The following is a 23,929-nucleotide window of genomic DNA, read 5'->3' on the forward strand; positions in this document are numbered from 1 at the left end:
TCCACCAGGACACTTCTGGAAAACCCCGTCGAGAATCGCCAAATCCAGTAATAGAAAAATATTAACGTGTATAAATGCCGACATGACAAAAAACAAACAACAACAACTATCTATTAATGGAATATTTATAACCGCATTATTAACAAAAATAAAGAATAAACACCACCACCAGGGGTTTCACAGCCTGGCAAATTCAGAAGATGTTATTATTAACATCCTATAACTGAGCTGTAAATGTTAATAAATGATTTAACATTATAAAAACCAGCATTCTTAGTTCCAGCTCATAAAGCCTTTATAAAGGAAGACTTATTAGAACTGTTTAATTATATTTTTTTTGTAAATTTATCTCCCATTATGTTGTTTCAAACCATCCCTACACTGCCAGACATGTCACTCTGATGGACACGACTAGAGCCTTTTTATTTTAATTTATATATATATAATATAAAGTGAATATATATTTCACTTTACAGGTGTAATAGCTGTGTCATGGTCGATTCTAAACTGCACTTCATGTCAAAAGTCTACAAATTCACAGTATTACAGATGAGGACATGACCTTGGTGACCTCTACAGAAGTAGAGTTTCAAACAGCTGCCAAAAAATGTCTTTTTTAAAAAAGTTCCCACACTGATTTCAATAAAACCAATACATGTACATAACTTATTATGTCCTATACAGTCATGTTATTCTTACTAAAAAAAAAAAACGCTTCACACTGATAAACACTGGTGATGGAAGCGGTTCAGTTAATGGCTGAAAGATGATATTAAAGGCCGACTGAGGCAGAAATGAGCGTTTTCTTTTCTCCATCGTCTAATTTCACACGATTAAGACGCTGCATGTTTACCCCACAGTCTGTCTCCAGTGAGCACTGCTGACACTCTGTGGTGGAGCAGAGTACCACCTCCCCACTGCAGCAGGAGGACTGGATCAAGTCAATGTAAAGCTGACCTGTTCTGCCCATGTCCGTGAGACCGCGATGTGAAAGCAAACTGGCAGCGTATTTGAGTGCCCCCATTGGAAAGAGCCAAATCACCCGCAAGAAGTTTAGTTTAGTTTAGTAAGAAAAAGCAGTGATGTCTCACTACCATCCTGTAATATTCTTTATTTTCTGTGTTTCGCTGACACATGGAGGTAGCAAACTCCACATGCTGTACCGCAGCTAACCTCTGATGACAGCTGCTACACTCCTTTATAAACTGTATGGCATCCTGTTACATCTTAAACATCTGATGATGGCAAGTTGTCATGCGGATTGTGTCACATGTGTCACGTAGTTGTATATTGTGGCTGCTGTTGTTTTGTGCACTTCTTTGGCAGTCAGGCAGCTTTACCCATCTGTGATCGCTATGATGTGCCAAACAAAGCTACATTTACATACCAAGGCAGCAACTAATGATTGTCTTTTATTTTTAATTAACCTATTGTTTTAATGTCAAAAAAGTCTTCACACTGCTTTTCTATTCGTCCAAACCCCCATAATATTTAATTTACAATCATATAAATCAGGAAAAAGCAGCAAATAAGCCAAAGATTTACATGATTTCTTAATAATCAAGATATGCAGAAATACAGTGAAGAAATAAAAACAGATTCCATCTAACACAATATTCAATTTCCAGAACAAAATTTTTCATAAAAAAGTGCAGAATCAGTCATTGGCAAAGCCTTTGGTTACTGATTGGTTATTTTGTGATAGTAATTGGTAGTTAAAGGAAAAGGCTCTGTACTCAGTCAGGCAAAGTGCAATGTTTGCATTAAACAGCCGATCCCCATAGCGATGAGGCCAGTAATGGGCTGCCTCGACAATCCATTCAAAATGGAAACAAAAAAATGGAAACATTCTTGACTTTCTTCCTATTGATATCCTATTAGTTTTCACTTCTGGGTGGTCTCTGCCTGTTGTGTCTCACCCAGAAGCCCTGTTCTGACAGGGAACACATCCATGTGCAATACGATCTAAACATCAGTCTCTGAACAAGCCGTGAACAGCGAGCAGATCAGTCACTGTGTTGAGTGACTGCTCCTCTCACTGAAATACTGTTTAGAGTTCTCTAGGCTGCAGAATTTTCCCAGGATTCATCAGGTTCTTTGGGTCGAGGGCATCCTTGAGGTCCTGCATGACCTGGATAGCCATGTGTCCCACCTCCTCACGCAGCAGCACTCTCTTCCCTAAGCCCACCCCGTGCTCCCCTGTGCATGTACCGTCCATGGCCAGGGCTCGCCTGCAGGGAACACAAACCATATTATGTTACTGCAAAACATGCCACTGATGTCACAGTATTGTTTAGAAAACTAAATAAAAACAACTCAAACTGCAGCAATGGATAAATATCCATTATCTGTGGCTGTTGTTGGCCTGCAATGAGCCCATCCAATCATTTCAATCAGACTGAAGCAACTAGTCCCACAAGAATGGCAGAGAAGTTGCAGCCAAAATTTCCCAAAGCTAACATGCTAGCTTGACAGCTGTGAGTGTTTGTTGTTAACATCCATTCTGATGAGGTTAGGTGTTTCTTACTCTCTCTTGGGCTTGTCCTCCAGCAGTATTCAGGCAGAGCAGGGAGGCCTGAAAGGCGATTTTTCAGTTGTGCACTTGTAAAATCAGACTTTTCCTTGCTGGTTTCTTCAGCGTTGCCAACAACCAGCTTTAACCACACTAAACTCATTCCTAATTTGCATCATTTTTAAACTAAAATCTATATGCAAATATTTTTTGCATGAAACCTTAATGTGACTATCTCCATTCTAATATCTGAATGGAACTAATGAACCCTGCTCAGTCAGACAAGTTGAGCTACGCTGCTGCTGCTGCTGCTGCTGCTACACACATGCCTCACTCCACTCACACACTCAGAAATAGATGTACAGGCTGAGTATACCGTTATGCTGAAATGGCACCATAACAGGTCCATAATGGCCCCTCTTGAGGACCTTATGATCCACTGTAAAGTGCAATGTACAGTTGCTCCTGATGGTGTAAAGGTACATTTTTGTACCAGTTCAGCCTGAACTAAAGGAGCAGTGACTGAATCCATTAATACCGCTGTCCTTTTTTGGAGTAACTTAAAAGTCAGCAAGCACACCAACACAGAGGGCACTACATGATGTACAAAGGGGATCACACAGTGCAGGGGGAGTTTTTCCATACTGCCTGCTGTGACAGTGTATTTTGGTTCTAGGTACATGGACAGGTGTAGCTCAGGGGGTAGAGGAGATTGTTCATTCAATGCTGGGTTGGTGGTTTGAGTCCCAGCTTCCACCGAGCCACATGTCCAAGTGTCCTTGAGACAGATGCCAAATCTTAAACTGTCCAGGGTGGCCGTGCCTGGCAGCTCCTCTGAGTGAATAAATCGCTGTCTTACAACTCAATGTTGAAACTGGATGGTTTCTCAGTGTGGAAGAGGATCAGGGGATTTGTTCAATGTGCTGCCATAGGAATTTAGAAAATACGGTTTCTGTTGGCTTTTTTTCAATACTTGAATTGCAACAAGGGGTATGTTAATGCAGGTAAATACAAATCCATGAGTGTGTATTTACCAGCCCCACCCCCCCCCCCACACACAGTATCCACCTCTCACACTCTAAAGTCTTCCACTGGAGAGAAACTGTGGAATCATCACCTCCCAGTCTCCCTCTGTGCAGGCCTGTGTCTTACTCTTGCACTAATGAGATACAAACATCCACAAAATAAATCTGCTCCACATTAGTAGACAACTAAAATAAACTATTTCATCATACTCAAACACATCCATCTCTAACTTGAAGCCAAAAGCACATACACCTGCACAAATATACCAGCGAATGGAAAACTTCAATACATCGTCCAACCGCACTGCAGAGGTTGAAAGCTTTGCAGCACAGGCCACAAAATTGTAGCACGAGCATAAAACATCTGTTACCTTCTCTAAAAACAACCACTGTGTTTCCTCACTGAAACAGACATGTGACTGGCAAAGGACATTAATGTTGCAAGATAAACATTTTGACATGAAAACACACGTTTTTAATTTAACCAAGTATCCTGTATCATAAATACATGTCTGGCATTTCTAACAAAGCAAACTGTGAGTGAGTTATGATGATTTTAATTGTGGACAGACCTCCTGCCTTCATAGACTTGCATAAGGAGGCGCAGCTTCCCTGTTCCAATAAGTTCCCTGAGAATTGTGGATGATACAGACTCTCCACAGCCAGGGACATGATATGAAGCACAAGCAGCAAAGTGTGTGTGCCCTTGATTCACCTCACACAAAAACAAGAGCACAAACTCTCACCTCACACAAACAGCTCTGGCTAGGTCCACACTGACGGGTTTTCATCATCAAATGAAAGATCTCTGTCTGGACAAGAGTTTTATCACCACCTCAGACTGTCTCACACACACACTGCAAAGCTGTATCGCAGGATCGTTACTGAGATGATCACACAGACTGATTTTTTTGTAGCACCATGACATATATGTCAGAACCTATTTTGAAAAGGTGCTTCGATACCCATTGAGTGCAAGTTTAATCAATCAATCAATTTTTTTTTCATTTTTCATAACCTTTTGTATTGCGGTACTTCAAAATGTGCAAAAAAATACATTGATGAAAACGTGGCTATTGATAGTGGTTTCAATAACTTCATTCAGTGCATGCAAATGTGGACGTCCCTGCAAGGTCGAATTCTACATCAATGTTGACCACAAGACTGTACAAATGTGTCACGTGAGGACGACCATGTTCTCGAACTGGATCCCAGTTTGACACCAGTGTGTCAGAGGAAGGACTTTACCTGGCCAGTCTCTCAGCGAACAGCTGGACCCTGTGCAGCTCCTCCGGGTCACTGGGGTCCAACACCATCAGACAGTGGAAGTTACCATCACCCACGTGACCCGCTATGGGACCTGAAGGTACGGTGGGAAGCATTCACACTCATTAGTCTGGAAAACTTTACTTCATTATAGTAAACCTTTCTGCCGTGATCTGTGTCAATGCAGCTGCTGTCTACTAACCCATCATCATCATGTGTAGCCACAGTTGCTGTGCTTGAGCAGTGATAAATGCCCCCTTTTAAGCTTGACTTGTGTTTGAAACATACATAAAACTGACTGCAATTATTTGCAAACAAACTGTTCACTAACAACTGTTTTACAAAGTGTTCCTGCGTCCATGCAGTAACATCCTTTACATAATCATGTGGTCACAAAGTGTTGAACCTCGCTCCATCCTCGCTGGAGAACAACTGAGCCTTTCCAGGATGCTCCTTTCATACCCAATCATGATACTATCACCTGTTACCAATCAACCTGTTTACCTGTGGAATGATCCAAACAGGTGTTTTTGGAGCGTTCCACAACTTTTCCAGTCTGTTGTTGCTCCTGTCCCAAATTGTTTGAAATGTCTTGCTGCATCAAATAAAAATCAATGGAGCTGATGAGGTCAAACATTAAATATATTGTCTTTGTGCTGATTTCAATTGGGTCAGTGTTAAAATGGATTAGCAAATCATCACGTTCTGTTTCTTTATGTTATTTCACCAAGTTTAATGTAAGACCTTTTTAAAGACATAGAATGCAGTTTCTAACCTGTTTCATAGTCATGCGAGGTGTCAGTTCCTTTTTTTATTCTGCACGTAGTGTAAACGCTCTAATTGTAATAATTACGCTGCATTCACTGGCTGTCAATAATGCACCTCGAAGCTCTATACTTGCAATGAACGACATCAAGCATCATGAACATCATTAACACTGAGTCTACTTCATTTAAGCACCGTCAACAGTGTTCTCTCTTCAGTGCACTCGCCTGTAAGCCCGTTCTCAATCAGGTCCTCCTTTGTCTCCACTACTATCTGAGGCAGTCGAGAGAGAGGGACACACACATCTGTAGCATAGGCCTGTGGGACAACCACACACACACACACACAGATAAGGTCACAGTATTGGAATTGCATCAAGTGTTTGTCTTTTGCAATCAGTAGGATTTAGAACTTTAATAAAGTGAGACATAAAACTTCAGAGCGGTTATGGTGTTAGTGTAGCGCAGAGCTATCAGACGAAGCCTTTCAACCACAGCGGTAACTAACAAGCCTGCTGTTCACCATTACGAGGCTGTACCCTGTACCCTGTACTCTGAGCTCTAATGGTAGAGTTTTCCACACGGCAGAGTAATGTTGTGGTCAGTGATAATAATATGATACTGCCAGCTGAACATTGTTTTATCCCTTTGGAACAGTCCTAATGAAATGTATTACATCCACCTGACCCAAGGATCTTCTTACACTGCTACCTTTCATCAGTCTGTGGTGCTCAGGAGCATCTCACTTTTCTGCTCTTCTCTTTCCCTGAACAAATTGGTTTTCAGCTTCAAAATGAACAAAATGCATAAGACCTAAAATCCAGCGTGTAAAACTGTTTCGTTTCACCACAGGTGTAGCGTCAGGTGACTTTCTTTACCTTGCAGCCGGGTCTGAGAGCTTGCGCAGCGTACCAGGCGTCATGGCGAGCTTTCCACAGCCGCTCCCTCGTTTGTGCATCTCGAGCCCACTGAAAATCCGAGCCACCGTTACTCTGAGTGATGTCCTCTGGAGAAACACGCAACAAAAAGATTATTTGTAGCAACGTATAACTTTCATACATGGAGGATTTTCACGTAACTCATTAGAATGGGTCCACTTTGGGGTACAGTGACACTAATATTTCAGAATTTTGGGACAAAATACTTGAACATTCCCAATAATTTTAACAATTTATTTTCTATATATGAAGTTTTTATCCAACAGCGATAGCAAATGACTTTAGCTGTGAGCTCTAGCACACCGGTTATGTTGACCTGCTCCTCGAGGCTTCGCTCAGAGCCGTGGAACTCCAGGAACAGAGTCGGAGTCACCGGGTAGGACAGAGAGCTGAACCTGTTGCACGCATCAATCATCACATCATCCAGAAACTCTGGATAACACACACACACACACAGTCAGAACACACAGAGAACAAAGAGACAAATGTCCGCCTGTGTGATGCAGATGCTCATAGAAAAATAGGTCATTCTTCTGACTTCTACTTAATGATCAAACACATATTTTCCAGCTGCCAAAAAGTGATATTGATTCTATTTTCACAGCTAATTTTCTGATACATCCCTCCCTCCTGTATTCTATTATCCTCCGACAGCAGGTACCCATTTTCTCTAAGGGATCAATAAAGTTTCATCTCTTCCTTGTGTCTTCAAACCCAGATCTCGCAAACCCCATTGATCTTTCCTCCATCTCTCAGTGGCCGTTTTATCTTTCATTAAACCTCATGACGTCAGCCTGTGGCTTCAGTGATTACATTAACATGGCACACACATATTCAGATCGCCTCCAGTGTCGGGCTTTATATGTGGGCCAGACTAGTCTGAGTAGCCCGGAGCGATCACTACAGTTCATTCGCATTTAATTGCATCTTCGGTCTTGGCCCCATGCTGTGAGGAAAGAGGCAGACTATCAAAGACATGATCTGAGGAGATGTTGTCCTCTTTAAGTGCTCAGAAGTTTGACTTCATTATTAAAATTCTCTTTGTGCATCTCAGATGGAGAAAACTTTGTCCAAATCAGCTGCAAAAGCTCCTCTCAGTGTCTTTGTGGTAGTGTGGACAGCAGACTGGAGGTTTTTGAGTTTCTGAAACTTTCAAAGTAAATCTTAACAACGTCACCTATTTCTGACATGCGTCAGTCTCAAACATGCTTAAGGAGGAAGCCGTCAAATCAGATCTCATCAATGGCCGATCGCTTATTTACAGTGCGTGATAAAAATTCTTCCCACGATTTAAAAGATGACACAACATGTCAGTCAAAGTAAATTAACTGCACCGGACGTCTTGAGCCTTGTTTAGACTGGAGTCAGATGTCTTCCTCTTGGTGTAATGATTGATTATTTAAGCCTATTACGACTACACTCATGCATGATGTCCTGAGCTGTGATCACGCGCACCTCGCTGCACTCACAGAGCAACCGACAGCTAACGCTCGATGAAATATATTGAAATATACCGACGTGGTCTGGGAACAGTGCAGTTATCTATTGTATGGATGTAAGGCGCTATCTCCTCACCGATGCGAGCGATGGGTACTCCCGCTTGTAGGATCTGCACCGTGCTGTCCACAGCAGCCTGGACTGAGGGAAAAGAGCAGACGGCCGACACCATGGCCTCTGGGATGCCGTACAGGCGCAAGGTAGTCTTGGTGATGACCCCCAGGGTGCCCTCTGACCCCACAAACAGGTTTGTCAGGTTGTAGCCCGCCGACGTCTTCCTAAAGACAGAAAAGACACGTCAGAGCATTTAAGCCGCACGAGGCAATGCTGCATATTTGTGGGTACAAAGTGTACCTGGGACGTCGGCCCTTCCCAGCCGTGTGTATGACGGTCCCATCCGCCAGCACCACCTCCAGGTTTAAAACGTTTTCCCTCATAGTTCCGTAACGCACTGCGTTGGTGCCCGACGCACTGGTGGCGGCCATGCCGCACAGAGAGGCGTCGGCTCCGGGGTCTGAGACGACACAGCACATTTCTCCATTATTGTTACAAGTGAAAAAAAACGTAAATCTGCTATAATCCTGTTACACACACATTTGTGTGGTCTCCTAGCAGTGCTTGGCTTTAAAAATGTATAATTCACCCTGTACTGTTTTTAGGTTTTTATCAATTAATCCCCACTTAGTTTTTATAAAGTTGAAAATCACTTTGGAGGGTTAAGATTTTTTATCCAATATCACCACCTGCTGGATGTATGAATTTAAACCACCTCAATACTAAAACGTTAAAAAGATTTTTCCATGTCACCTCTGGTGGATCAACACTGAGTATGATGATCCTCCTCAGTGTCAGCTCACTGATGTAACTCATAATCAGCAGTGGGAAACAAATCTGACATTTCTTTCTTTTAGTGCCACAGAGGATGAAATCATGCTCTTAGCAGAAGGAGACTAACATTATTTCACATGGATCCTTGGTGGATGCCAGAATGGAAAGATTTCTCTTGTAAAAAAGGCTTATGTGACTAACCAACAGGGAGACAGAGAGTGAAAAGATGCTGGACTGATGCTGCTGGCACACGCACACACACACACACACACACACACACACACACACACACACACACACACACACACACACACACACACACACACACACACAGCAGGCCTGACAACACCGCGTGTCGCACCCGGGGTGGAGAAAATGACATGCCAATCAAAAAAACACAATCAAACCTGATAACCAGACTGAATTTCCAACAAGCCAACACTGCTGTGACCAGTCCTCTCCTGCTCCACCCACAGAGCTCCTGGATAATACAGTGAAAACTAAAAGACAGAGTGACTGACCAACAGGAAACCACAGGCCGGTGTCTCGCAGGTAGGCGTTGAGGGACTTCCGAGTCACACCAGGCTCCACCGTCACGTCAAAGTCCTCCTGGTGGAGATCCAGAACCTGGTCCATCTTCCTCAGGCTGAAGCACACACCTCCCTGAGGGCAGAAGACAGAAACATGTCGACATACAGTGCATACACCCATACATACAAAAAGAACCACTCATTATTATTCTGTAGTTTTTAAGCTTTTACCATCTTTTTATATGGTGTGTATCACTTTTCCCATTGTTAATTTAACATTTTCAAAGAGAAAAGGCTCTTCTGTACCCACTCGGCAGTTAAAGAACCAGATATTTACCTCAAGGCTTAGGAGAAACCAAAAATAGTGTCAAAATAGCACTTTTCCATCTCCAAATGAGTGTTAATGTTGCTCAGTAACTGGTGGATTTGAAATAAGCAACTGTTTGCGAACCAGTTTGCCATATTAACTTAAAACAGCTTGTTTCTGCTGCTCCCAAGTGGCTAAAAAGCTGGTGCAGCAGCAGTTTTACAGGTTTTGTTTGACTCAGCAAAAGCACTGCTCTCCTGTTTGCTTCCTCAGTAAATGATACGACTCGAGCCTCTGACTGATTTCTGCTCGTCTCACTTAACACATAACACTGTGCAACACACTGCTCCTACCTCTAAAGTATCAGCGCTCTCACACACAGGGGGCTTCCTCTCTCACCTTCACTGCGCTGACCCCTCCTTCCAGACCAGTTCCAGTGCCAAAGGGGATGATGGGAAGGTGGTGGCTGTGGCAGACCTTAGCCAGGGCGCTGACCTCCTCCACACAACGAGGGAACAGCACCACATCTGGGGGACGGCATCTGAGGACAGCAGCAATGCAACGCTCTCACTCACTGTCCTCCATACGTCTCCACTGAACAGCACCTTTTGTTTTTACCGCTTGGTAATACAATCACTGATGTTGCAAAGTAAAATTTGCACATAAAACAGCAAAATTAACAAATTACTCAGTTGAGCACAGCATGATGGGTAATGTGGGCCATCATTAATGCTCCAACCAAAGACACTCAGGCTGCGGCAACAGTATTAAATGTGATATACCTCCTGACTCCTAAGTGGGTGTGGTCGTCTGTCCCTCCTTCCCATTGGGCAATTTTTACACTAACACATACTGACAGACTGTTGGACACAGTACAAATTCCATGTTTGCGCGTCTTGTTTTTTTCTGCTAGTTTAATATGCTCGCTCCAGATCTCTGAGAGTGTGCTGCTGAGACAGAGACCGATCTCAAACAAAGCTACTTTTCTCCTGCTTTGTCAGTCTGAAAGATCTCATTTTACAGTCAGGATGTCCAGAAGATATGTAGCTTGTGACAAATGAGTCCAATATTTACTTCAGTGACTGTGGGGTGAATCATTATAAAGTGTCAGTTCCTGATCCGTCTCTGCTCCAACTTTCAGCAAAAAATGATGCAAAATGAATATATAGATGCAGATATATATTCAGTGTTTTATATTGGGTATTCAACCAGTCAATAACTTGAGGCGCACACCAACACTTCAGGTCACAGTTACGCCTGTGAGACACAGCTGAGGCGTGAGCCTGCACAGCGCAGACAGCTGCAGAGATGGAAACGAGAGTGTGTGCATTGCCTGAGACATGCAAGTATGAAAAATGTGTCTAATAAAGCTTGTCACAGAAGAATCTTTCGGCCAGGCTAAAGTAGACAGCGTTATTATTCCAACCCATAAAATAACTGGAATATACAGCCACAACGCTGGTCAGTTATTTTAGTGAAAGTAATGCAAAAGTAGTGTAATCAGTAATTTTTTAAAACTGTTTGTGTTATAATGAAAACACCTTTACACCACATGCAATGTGACGTGTGTGAGTGACAGAGTGAGAGACTCTGACCTGTGTACAGACTCATCTCGGCCATGCTGCTCTCTGACAGCTTCGCCCAGTGAGACGCCGTCCTCACCACATATAGACCTGAACGCAGAGAGGACACTGTCCAGAGCAGCACCCTGTGTACACTCACACACACAAACACACACACACACACACACACACACACACACAGTAACACACAATGAAGGAGAGTGAGTCATCACAAGGGAGTGGGAGGAAAAGATCTAAAAATAAATAATAAAAATATAATATTGTACTGTACACTCGGATTGAACAGTGGCCTTTGTATGTTGTGTTTTCTCTCAATGTGTCAAACTCAATTTAATGTTTCGCTGCTTATCAACAAAATTACCAACTGGGCCAACAATTATTTCAAAGACTTCACAAGTGAAACACTGAACAGAATTGGTTCTCACAGCTCACTTAAACATACACAAGTATTGTCAGTCTGCTGACTTTGGCATGAACATGAAAATCAATATCTCAGTATTTGCTATTATTAAAACCGTGAACAAGATAAAGAGTTTTTTGTCGTACGAGCAGCTAAATGGACTGTATATATATATAGCAGTTTCGTCTACAGACCACCTGAAGCACTTAACTCCACAGTCACAGCCATCAGGAGCAGCTTGGGTTCAGTATCCTGCTCAAGGACATCAAGCCACCAACCTTCTGATTGGTGGATGGCCCGCTCTCCCTCCTGAGCCACAGCCTCCACCCCTCTCTGTGAGGCTGTACTGAGGCACAGTGCTGTTTTGAGTGCTAACATTATAATGCTGAGATGTTCACAATGATAATGCTAACATGCTGATGTTCAGCAGGTATGTTTACCGTGTTCAATATTTTAGTTTAGCATGTTAGCATGCTAATTAGCTAATTGATACAAAACACAAAGTCCAGCTGATGACCCAGTTATTCATTAGGATTCATCATCTGGGGAGCATGAATGCCTGCACCACATTTTACAGCAATCCATATGACTGCTGCAGAAACATTTCCCAAAAAAAGATTGTATTCCATGTGTTGGAGTTTGGGATGCACTGATCCCACTTTTCTCCCTGATGGGATGTCAGTTGGTTATTTTTCCATTTTGAGCTGAGGAGCCCGCTGGACAGCGCTGATGAGTGGCAGGTAGCTGCAGCTTTAATCTGTGAGAGCTGTCCAGCAGCCGGTGGACAGAGCCAGCCGGTTAACCATTGGCATCCCTGCTGCTTGTATTTTACAACAAGATGTGGATCAATTGCAAACACACCAATAACTTCCACCTTTAAAACTGCACTAAGCTAAATGTGCTGTTGATTATCTGTCAGAAAACTGTGGTAAAAACACTAACACACTGGTTCACACTGGAACAGTGAACAAGTCTGGAGCCTGCAAGTCAAACACTGTATTCGTGGTTCATCATTAGATAGACAGTGGCAGAGAAGTGAGGGCCAATGTGTAGAAATTAAATAACTTAAAATAAATAACTAAAAGACAGTGAATGAAGACAAATAAATACTCATGCAAAACAAAGTTACAAAACTAAATTGTAACTGCACTTAACTATGCATTCAATTACTGACTTTTTACTGGTCACTACATATTGTTCATTTATTTATGAGGCATGTGGGAATGATTGAATGCAATGTGCTGTTTCAGTGGCAGCTTGAACAAATACACAGAGGCCGAAAGGTCACACACAAACAAAAATTAAACAGAATATTAAAAACATGCAAGTTTTGTTGGTCCTTTGACCAATTCTGTGACTTATTCACATTTTAATTCAACACTAACTTCTGGGCTTTGAATAAAGTTCAGCGTGGGTTTGAAATGAAGGAGCCAGGCAAGCAGAGGTGAACTCAGAGCTGTATGATTAATGTTTGAGATACAGTCTTTAAAGACAGAAATGTTAAAAGCAGAGATAAATAATGGAATCATTTAAAGCAACATTAAAATGAGCTAAATGAAATATACATGACAAAACACTCCCTCTCATCTTCCCTGTTCAACCTGCCATCTCTGCTTTTCCATCTCATAAAAAGCAGAGTCCTGGAAGAGTTTCCAGGTCATCTCCTCCTCCATGCCCTGATGTTTGTACAGGAAAACTAGCTGGCCTGTAAATGGACTTCCCTACGACTCCAGGGACGCCTGTGTGAACACGAGGGCTGTCTGGACTTTGCTTCAGTCCGTCCTTTTCTGCCGTCCTCTCTCCTCCACCTTTGTCTTCATGGCATCCAGCTCTGGCTGAAGGTCTCTGCCTCTGCAGAGCCTTTAACGGACACTTTTTAGTTGTCAGACCTTCTGCATCATAATCTTTAAAAACCTTAGTGGAGCAGTAGAAATATCTGACAAGTTTAAGTCTCCTTTTGTTCTGGCTGTTGCTGCTGCTGTTTCTCCATGAAGCTTTGAACTATTTTCTTAATAGTCTTGATATAGAGGTGAAGCCAGGGTCTGACAGGTGGAGGTGGGTTGAGGGCTGCTGACAGCACACTGGTTGTCTCACACGTCTGTCACAGTTGCTGCCTCTCTTGGGCTTGTGTGTTAAGAGGAGCTGATGTCTAGTAACTTGCCTTTCACACTGTGCAATATGTGGTGTTATTGTGTTCAGGTGGAGCAAGCTGAGTCTCCACCGGAGGACTGAGCATGGTCATCTGCACACAGTGGCTGGAGGGCAGGTTGTCAATAACTTTCATAGGTGCTGGCAGCACTAGTTGTTAATGGTTTGTTATTATATTATAGTCTTGACTAATGCTAGCCACTTACAGGTAGAAACAATAGTGAAACACCAAACCTTCGACCAGGTGCTGCTGCGTTTGGAGCTTGTTTGCGCAACACGTGACCTCCTGTAAGGCAGCACTGACATGAAACGATAAAGCGTAACTATCTTGAAACAGCACTTACTCTGGCGGCGTTTTCTGATTTAATCTTGCGGCACTGCAAGAGGCAGCGCCGGTGACACAGCAGTTGTCTGCTCCGTTTCACGCCAAGCAGCATTGTTTACAATCCGTCTATAACTACTGAGTGCTAAACGTCGACCAAATCCATAGGTACAACATCCGGTAAGTTTTTTCAAAATAAAATACAAAGAATACAAAAAATACAAAAAGAATTCAGAGACAATTACATCTATACATTGATTGTTGCCACCAGCTTGTGAAAAACTGGCACATGCATTTATTTCTAACATGTTAGATTATACTGCTGTTACTGTATAAAAAAGAATTGGGTCTTCTCACACTAATTGTGAGATGTCTACTGCTCACTTACAGTTTTACCGAAAGTGGCTGAGAGAGCTAATATCCTGTGGGACTTGAAGTTTATCTCATTGCATTGCCCCACATAATGCGGTTAAACTGAGTTGTTTTTCTGGAAGTAATTTGACTTCAACTTTGTCATAATACGGTTTGTTTAGATGTATATTTCAAAGTTGACCGACTTATACTTTTATTATGAAGTATATTCCACATGTTTCCGGCCCTGTCCTCGAGAATGCTGCCGAAGCATTTAGAGGAAGGGCGAAGTGGCGCAATGGTCCTCTCCTACCAGAGGGTGGCGCTGCAAGCTATGGAAAAAGTTGCGATGGTGGGTTCAAAGTGAAACTGACGGAAGTTACAGGTGGAGCTGAAAGCGTCTCCTGTCATCGTCTGTGCTTCCACCATCGTCATTCCTTCAAACCGTGAGGTGAAGCGAAGCCACTGTGATGCTGAACGAGGTTCAGTGTTCAGGTACTTGTGGTGAAGTCGCTCTGTGAGGCTTCATGGCTGATTTTGCAAACATGTTGTTATTGTTGTTGTTGTTAGCATTCTGAGATAGCAGGTAGCACAGCTCTAGCAGCATCCTCATCTGTCTTACTTAGTTTGAACAGAGCGTTCAGCAAATTTCCTGAATCACCAGCAGTGAGTTTGAAGCATGTCTTCCTAATATACAGCCAAGTGTTTTTTTTATTTCCATAACTTTAAATAGTTGTGAATTGAATCACCGCCGTCCACACAATCATTTACAGACCGACCTTCGTCACTGTGTGACCTTAAAGTGAGTTCATGTTGAGCTAAAATCAGTTTAACCTGCGTTACTAACCGCAACACGTAAGGTTACTGATCTTACCATAAATAACTAACAGCTTCCCAAAGATCATCATCTACTTTGTATTGTGTGTTTGAAAGCCAGCCTTAAACAGCCACAATTTTGAACGCAGTTTGGCGGAGGGACATCTCTGTAGCAGAACACTGGCTATTGTCCAGGCAGTGAAGGATGGTTGCTTGTCTTTGCACTGCTGATGTCATTACATCCATAAAGTCAAGGGACATATTTCTTGCTGGTGTTTTTAACCGGTGTAAACGTGTAATCTTAAACAGCTGCATCTGAGAGGCCATGTACCCCATAGACCTTCCAGCTGTGGATGACACAGACCTGACATCAGCATCTGAACACTACCTCTCCTCTCTGGAGTCCAGATCTCGTAATAATCAAGAGTTTCAGTCATCGCAGATGTCAAAGGTACCATAACACTTGGAATGTCCCCACTTTTTCCCCTCATGGTGGTTTATCTTACATCTTAATTACCTCTAATTACTGTTAACAGATGGGAGCACGATGGAGGCAGCTCTGTAAACATCTGCAACAATTCTTGACACTGGTTTTGTTGGAGATTAATCTTTTTATTGCCATTTTGTTTGACGTTAGAGAAAGACGAGTATGTTTTGGAGAAAAGTTGTGGTGTTTGTTGCCACACTGGAGTCTCAGGTCAGGGAGTGCAGACGGAGTGCGTGAAGTCGTCTTCCTGTCTGCTCAGGTAGCGATAACAGGAAACAATATAAGGCGGCTGCAGCTGTTTGAAGATGACCAACCTGATTGTACACTGCTGGCGCTTCACCCGCATGATGATCCAACGCAAGGTTTGGAACTCAATACACTGCTGCCCTTATCAGACGCACGCGGATGATGAAGACCAATGCTTTCTGCTCCACCTTTCAGTGGTGGCTGTGTACCTGCATGAGGAGTGGTGGCGTGTGGATGACGTCCTGCGAACGTCCAGCAAATCCAGAAGTGGCTTGATGCCGGTAACTGTGCTTTTGTTCATTCGCTTGTATGTCAGCGTCACTGCAATGTAGTGATAAACAGGTCGGGTTTTCTACACAGATCTGAACAGGGACAGAAATACAGTTATCTCTCTATCTAATCTTGTAGTGTATGAAATAGAGACAAGGAAAAGTACACAGCGTGAAGCTTGCTTTAAATTCAAGAAGGGATCCGAGGCTTTATCCTCTCCCTGTTTATAACACACATGAGTTAAACCTGCTACTGTTGTTTTGCTGCAGAGACTGCACATTTCTCTCAGGTTCAGACATTTTCTTCCGCAAGCCACACTTGAGTGTGTGCGGTTATTAAGGGAGAAGGTTTTTCACAGTGATCTTGAGAAAAAGCCCAGGGATACTGTGAACAACCAGTCCATGCTCATGTAAGAGAGATGGCCCATGATACAAGATGTATGTTTGGATTTCCTGGAGTGGTCGTTCTTTGGTCTTTTGTGTGGCTCGTGGGTCTACTGGTATGAGTACTTGGAAAACTCCAAATTATGTATTTGTAAGAGCTTCAGCAACATTTTCTACAGTTTCTTCTTCATGCCTACAGGCTCAGTGGTTTATCTTGCTTGATAAATCATTTCAAGGGTGGAAGTAAACAGATACTATAAAGATGTGAGAAAAGATTAGAGTTGAGACAGCAGTTTCATTCATCCAGTCACATATAGATCTTCACTGAAGAAGAGGAGAGATGGACAGGACAGCAGAGGCTTAATGAATGTGAGCTTTACCACCGCGGCCATGATCATGTGCTAGGGTAAATTGTTGCCGGTTAAGATCATTTACTTGCTTAATACTGCTGTCAATATTTAAATGAATTTGAAATGACTACATTCACGTTTTCCCCAGGTGCAGTCAATGATGGAGAGGGTGATTGTGTTCCTGCTCAGTCAGGTAGTGGACAGGTCCTCAGAGGACGAGGCATTGTTCTCCCCGCACCCCCGCACTGAGAGCTGCAAGCTGCTGTGGAGAGACGGCCAGGTGATCGGCTTCTACACCGTCAAACACAAAGGTAGGAAGAGATGAGAGTGAGAGGGGGGCTGCTGCTCCTTTCTGTTGCTCCCTAACTTCTATCTTTTACATGAAAAGTTTTATCACTGCTAGTTTTTCCTCCTTAATGTCTCCTGATTCTACATCACTGCGCACCACATGACTTTAAAATCTAAGAGTATCTGCAGCAACAAAAGGCCACCACCACACAGTGAAGTATAACCATAAGCACGTCTCCAGGTGATCTGCATCTGTATATAGCAGCAGAAGAATTTATAGATGTACAAAACAGGAAGAAAAGATGTTTCTATGATGAAAGCCTGATGAAAACTGTAATATAATGGTTTGTAAATTACATAGTGTAATTACAATGATTATATGAAGCTTGAAGCGTCCCTATTTTCATATTATTATATATTATTCTTCTTTTTTTATGCTTCTCTGCTGCCAATAGTTGGCTGGAGGCGTTATGTTTTTGGATTGTCCGTCCATCTGTCCCATTCTCGTGAATGTGATCTCTCAGGAACATCCAGGGAATTTCCTCAAATTTGGCAGAAATGTTGAGTTGGACTCAAGAATGGACCGACTAGATTTGGGTTGTCAAAGGTCACTGTGACCTAACATGACACATTTTTAACTATAACTCAAGACCTGATGTAATATTTGAGACTAAATTCCACACAAATGTCTCATAGGATAAAATGATGAAGTGATGACATTTTATATCCAAAAGGTAAAAGGTCAACTTCACTGTGACATCATAATGTTCTGCAAAAACACTTTTCTGCCCATTATTAATCTGGGGTGTCCACCTTGAAACTGTGCTGATGTGTAGATCTTCTGAGCTGACGGGTTTAAGATGTGTGTGAAGCATGAGTTTGTAGCGTCTTTGCAGAAGCATCCATTTGAATCATTGTAGTCCACAACAAGCTCATTGGTTCTGCTGATATTGAGCTTCAGGTGGTTGTTGTTGCACCATGAAGCTCTCTATCAGTCCTCTGTACTCCTCTGGAGAAATAGGAAAATGGAAATGATTCACTGGATCATACATGTCAGTATAGCGAAAACTTCAATTTCACCAAAAAAGTCACTTAATTTCTTTTACTAAATCACTTCAAAGTCTTCACTACATGTATTATATGAGTCTGGACAGACATGGATGTGAACTGCAACATGACTGGCTCGCAGAAGAATAAACCGAGGCTGTAGTTCTAGTTTATTTTTATGTTAACAGTGAATTAATGAGGAAAAGGGTTTCTACAGGTAGTTTGTCCTGAGGATGCTGCTACAGTGAAGACCATGGGGTTGCAGTAGCAGTACCTTAATACAGCTCTGACATGTAAGAGACTGAACAGTGAGGCGGTTATTATTGAGACAAAATGACGCTGGATTACACGCCTCGTTTTGTTGTGAATCCCTGGTGAGTGTGAAAGCAGCTTGAATCCACCAGCGGACTCCTCCATGTAGAGAGTTAATTACAGAATGTACGCAATGTAAGAACATTAAATGACTGCTGTAAAACAAATGCAGATTATGAATATTATCAAAAACAGGGTTTGTGTTCATGAAAATCTAAAGGATTTTAAAGGATCCTTCTCAAAGATGTTGTGTTTTCATGTTAAAAAGAAGGCAGATTATCATTATCAGTTCTTTTTAATTGTGTTGTACAGTGGACTGACTTACTTTGGTGGAATAAGCCTTCTCTTGCTTGTATCTCAGGCAGCCTGTGTGACAGCTGGAGCAGTCATGGCTACCTGCTGCCTGTCCTGGACACGGTGCTGGTGAGGAAGAGCTGGAGGAGGAGAGGCTTTGGCCTTCACATGCTGGAGGATTTCTGCTCCTCGTTCCCCACCGAGACGTTTCTGGGACTCAGCTCTCCATTATCACCCAGCATGGTGGCAGGTCAGCTGAAGTTTTTCCATTATCTTCCCTTATCCCACCTCCACAAGACCCATTTATTTGTTTATGTCCATTCTCATTCTCTTCCTTCCTTTTTCCCAATTCCCAAACTTCCCCACAATCCACACAGAGCCGCCAGGTAGAAACGAACGTGAAAGCTGAGGTGAACAGCGTTTGATTTTCATACTATAGCAGGCTGTGCGTGTGTGTTTGTGTCTCCTGTGTATTCAGTGTGCAGGAGGTTCCTGCAGCAGCACGAGGAGCATCGGGAGCGTCTGTATGAGGTGGAGGCTCCGGGGGGCTGGACTCAACGAAGAAACATCTGGCTCAACATCCAGCTGGGCCGCTACTCCCTCAGTACGGATCATTTATGTGTTTCGATGTGTGAAAAAATATCACAAATATTTCACGCATGTTGCAAAACTAAAAAGTTTCCTGAAGATTCAGATGTTTTTTGAGCATATCTACATTTTAGTGTACCCCTCCCTCTACGTAGCCTCATTTGACTCATGTCTCTCTAGGCATTAATGAGGAGAGCAGGCCAACATCAGGAGGAACACAGAGGAACGAAGGAGGCGGCTCCTCTCAGAAGGTGAGAATCTGTTTTCCTGCAGAGCACTGATTACACCTGATCACCCGAAAGAAGTCAAGGTGTTTCAGTTGATTGTACAATAAATACAACCTCTGGTTAGTCAGTAATGTGGCAAAACCTACACCTTGAAGACTCGAGAACATTCCAGGCAAGTCTGTGAAATGGTGATTGCAAAGCACCAGTCAGAGGATGGATGTAAGAAAATCACGGAATATCAGTTGGAGTGCAGTGAAATCGACTCATGGCTGTGCGATATGATGATATATAACCGTGCAATCATAGAAAAACATCTGTTCTTTCATATTATGCTCAATCGTTTATTCGAGGTAATATTTTTCCTCCTTTGCATGACGCTTTGCATTCTTCCGCACCGCATTGATGCAGACAGGAAATTGGCACAGAACAGAGTAATTCTGAGCAGGACGAAACGAGAAGCTCGCACATAAAAGAGGAGGCTACCTCTGCTGCGTGGGTGTAGTTTGGGTATGAAAAGTGTGACATGGACCAGCAGGCCGTACTTTGAAAGTGATGCCACAGACTGGTCCCCATGTGAAGCTGAAGCACCAACCTCTGTCATCACAGAGAGAGTCTATGGATGAGAGCAACAAAAGTGCCGTCAAGGGCTCAAAGCAAAGCCCAGACTCAGATGCTGAGTTATTGTGTTTGCAAGTATAGTTAAAGAGTTTTCTTTTTCACTTTTTTGTAATTTATTTATAAGATTGCCACTGCTTTCTGATCAGCTGCTGTCTTATCCCTAACATCTGAGTCCATGTTTAAAGAAGAGGGCCTCTCACCTATTTAGATTTTATTCTTTGTTTCGTGCTTAATTTAAAATTTGCACAAAAGTTCCAAATAAAAGGAGAAATATAATGAAAAATGAATAAGTACCTTTAATTTATTGAGTATGTAATTCAAAATGTAATAAGAAATCGGCCTTTCCATGTGATCATTTTCTATAAACTATTCATTCAGTTTGCTGTGTATTGTGATACTGAATGTATTGTTGTATCAATATGAAATGATCTATGTCAAGATATGAGATTTTGACCGTATCACACGGCCCTAATCAATTGCCAAGAAACGGAAATGTTGTGACGCAGTTGTCGGTCTGCCAAGAGCAGGCCGTCCACAGGAAGTGAGTCAGCTGAGTGTTAGTGACGGAGGCCACCAACAGACCAATGCTACCCTGAAGCAGTTACAAGCATCTGTGACGGAGACTGGAGAAGAGAGTGGCAGGAAGAAAGCCACTGTTGAAACAACCTGTTTAGAGTTTGCCAGAGGGCACATGGGAGACTCGGAAGACAGCTGGATGAAGGTGTTACGGTCAGATGAGACCAAAACTCTGTGGCCTTCAAATAAAATACTGTTTGGCATCAGCCAAACACTGAGATCTGCAGAAACACACCGTCCCCACAGCGAGGCATGGTGGTGGCAGCACCCCGCTGGGAGGATGCTTCTCTCCAGCAGGTCCCAGAAGGCTAGAAGGACGAATAAATGCAGCAAAATTCAGGGAAATCCTGGCAGAAAAACCCAAAGCAGTCAGCGGCATCTGTGGCTTGGGGGAATACTTGTTTTCCAACAGGACAGTGGCTCCAAACATAAAGCCAAAGCTGAGAACAACAATGTCAGAATCCTAGAGTGGTCGAGTCAGATCTCAAACCAATTGAGAATTTGTGCCTGGACTCGAAAGAGGCCGTTCACTCACAGCATCCTCGCAGCGTGATGTTCCGGAGAGGTTTCACAAAGCAGAATGGGGGACATGACAGGGTCCAGATGCACAAATGTGATGGAGACCTCTCCATGCAGACTCGAGGCTGTAACAGCTGCAGAAAGTGCACCTAAAGTGCTGACTTGAAAGGGGTGAATACTTATTCATCATCATAATCATATTTACAATTTTGATAGAAAAATGAAACGTCTGTGTAGAAGTTTGTTTACAGTTTATGAAATGATCTTTTTCTGTTAATAAAACAACTTTTTCGACAACTTTCGAAGGTGATGAATATATTTTAGACGCACTGTAATTGTTCAGCCAGGACCTTATCCTTCCTTATCCTACAGTACATATTTGTTGAAATGCTTTAAAGAACATAGGGCAATTTGTCCATTGCTTTTAGCCCTGACAGTTAAATTCTTTAAGTTGGGTTTTTGGGACACTGAGGTACAGTTCTCATGAGTGTTGTCACATTGCATGGCTACTGTATTTTAGCCACGCTACCTCGCTGGCTCTAGGTCTACAACTTTTGTCCAACAAATATTGAATAGATTGCTGTGAAATTTATTTTTATAAACTACAGCCTCAAAAAATAACTTTGAGTTGGATCAACACCCTCGATGACAAAAGTTAAACACTGTGAGCTGCAACACAGTGGAGTGTGTTGTTGTGCTTTTCTATGGTATTGATTTGTCCACACTGTGTAGGTGACTTTTGGCTGGAAGTGCATGCTGGGATAGGGAGGGAGTGCACATACTGTAAATGTCAGTACGTGTAGAACTGTCTTGGCACTATTAAAAGGCATTCTGGGAAATGAAGATTATGCAATATCTATGTAGGAATGGAAGCCAATTTCTTTATGAGCCTAACCGGTCATTATAGTGCCAAATCTTTCAGAGTCTCATCTGTTATTTGTTTTTTTTATAGATCCAGACTTACAATCGTAAGCTGGAGCCGGCCTCATTCAGCACCTGCCATGTGAACACTCCGCTGGTAACAGGCCCTTCTAAAGAACAAATTAAACCTTGTGATCCAAGCCAAGGAGGAGGCTCCCCAAGCAGCAAGATCTCTGGAACAGGATGTAGCTCTGCAGCCCACGCCAGTGATCTGGACTCCGGACCTCCCACCAGACCACAGTCCCTAAACACAAAACAAGCACCGATATCCAAAACCTCTGTATGTGCAGAGGCTTGCAGAGAGAAGCCAGAGGCAGAGGAAACGCAAAGGAGGGCCAAACGAGTCAGAAGGACATGAGTTAGATCACGGATGTATAGACACAGGCATTATGTGCTACACCAGCCATCAGAAGGAACGCTTCATACAGATTAAGTGGATGCTGCATCCACCTAAACTTAGGTGACCTTTATACTGTATTTATGTTATGAAGTGCACAGACCTTTTCAGATTAATATATGAATAAATTAATAATAGTACAATTAATACTATCACTTAGTTATTCTGTCTGGCCTCTTCTCTGGACCGGCTGTGGCTGTACAAACTACACTCAAGAACATCTCCATCACTCTCGTGTTATCTTTGTTTGGGCAGGACAAATCACACCTTTATCATTCTTATTGGTGCATAGAGTTTGGTGACCTCAAATAATTCCTAGCTGGCTCCACCTGCCTTAAATCAAATCAATCAAGCCATTCATGAATTATGTGTATATCATCGAATGTAGCATGGAGTTTAAAAAACATCTTGAAAGTGGACAGTATGTCTTTGTAATCAATCAATGTAAACAATCTTATCTAACTCTGAATATGCATATTTCCCAAAATATTAAACTGTTTGGATACAAATGTATATAACTGATATAAAGCATGAAACATAACACGTGGCTGCATGAAAGCATTACAGTACACACAAATATTTATTCATTTACGGACACATGATTGCTAATACATTTTTCCTGCTCACGATAGGGACTTCAGTTTTCTGCCAGGAAAAAGAAAATAAGGGAAATATTAGTCGAGATGTAATTTAAAATACTCACAGCAATTTTGAGATACTAAACTAAGATTAAAGGTGTCTGTGATTGGTTAAAACCTCCACCATACTCTCAGCTTTGTTGCACGTCCTCGGTGTTCAGGCCCTGTGCTATAATGTTTTTACTTTGTATGTCAAATGTTGTGTAGGAGAAATGAGACAGTAATGGCTTACTGTCTCATTTCTCCTATGCCTGTCATTCAAAACCTTTTTTCCCTGGCAGAAATAGGCTTCCACATTATTCCGATGTTGACTACGTGCCTGCGTTTAGTCTTTAGACCACGTTTCTCATTTACATCGTGACGCAGCTGGATTCGCCAAATGACAACATCTGGCGCTCATCTGCTGCACAGCTGTAACCCGCCGGCGCGTGCTGTCCGGAAACCGAGCGCACCTCTGTCACGCAGCGACATTCAGGAAGAG

The 23,929-nt window shown here is 42.6% G+C and overlaps 2 protein-coding genes across 6 annotated transcripts; one reads left to right on the plus strand and one right to left on the minus strand.

The window, feature by feature from the left end:
• Nucleotides 1-997: 997 nt before the first annotated feature.
• Nucleotides 998-14,276, minus strand: ldhd (lactate dehydrogenase D). Its single transcript, XM_041939505.1, has 11 exons — nucleotides 14,143-14,276; nucleotides 11,263-11,375; nucleotides 10,067-10,208; nucleotides 9,352-9,493; nucleotides 8,357-8,516; nucleotides 8,081-8,280; nucleotides 6,809-6,937; nucleotides 6,446-6,573; nucleotides 5,796-5,886; nucleotides 4,786-4,897; nucleotides 998-2,231 (listed from the first exon to the last, which is right to left on the minus strand). Exons 1-11 carry the CDS (start codon nucleotides 14,233-14,235, stop codon nucleotides 2,051-2,053), a joined length of 1,491 nt encoding a protein of 496 aa, XP_041795439.1. The 5' UTR covers nucleotides 14,236-14,276; the 3' UTR covers nucleotides 998-2,050.
• A 564-nt stretch (nucleotides 14,277-14,840) lies between these two features.
• fam169b (family with sequence similarity 169 member B) lies at nucleotides 14,841-23,344 on the plus strand. Of its 5 annotated transcripts, none has more exons than XM_041939195.1 (9): nucleotides 14,841-14,966; nucleotides 15,597-15,738; nucleotides 16,034-16,136; nucleotides 16,216-16,301; nucleotides 17,172-17,334; nucleotides 19,032-19,214; nucleotides 19,407-19,568; nucleotides 19,733-19,803; nucleotides 22,445-23,344. In XM_041939195.1, exons 2-9 carry the CDS (start codon nucleotides 15,613-15,615, stop codon nucleotides 22,769-22,771), a joined length of 1,221 nt encoding a protein of 406 aa, XP_041795129.1. In that variant the 5' UTR covers nucleotides 14,841-14,966; nucleotides 15,597-15,612; the 3' UTR covers nucleotides 22,772-23,344. The 5 variants fall into 5 exon arrangements, with proteins under 5 accessions (XP_041795129.1, XP_041795130.1, XP_041795127.1 ...); XM_041939196.1 differs by having other exon boundaries at nucleotides 19,443-19,568; XM_041939193.1 differs by lacking the exon at nucleotides 14,841-14,966 and having other exon boundaries at nucleotides 15,607-16,136.
• The last annotated feature ends 585 nt before the right edge of the window (nucleotides 23,345-23,929 follow it).

Source organism: Chelmon rostratus, chromosome 6 (assembly GCF_017976325.1).
Source record: "Chelmon rostratus isolate fCheRos1 chromosome 6, fCheRos1.pri, whole genome shotgun sequence".
Taxonomy (NCBI): Eukaryota; Metazoa; Chordata; class Actinopteri; order Chaetodontiformes; family Chaetodontidae; genus Chelmon; species Chelmon rostratus.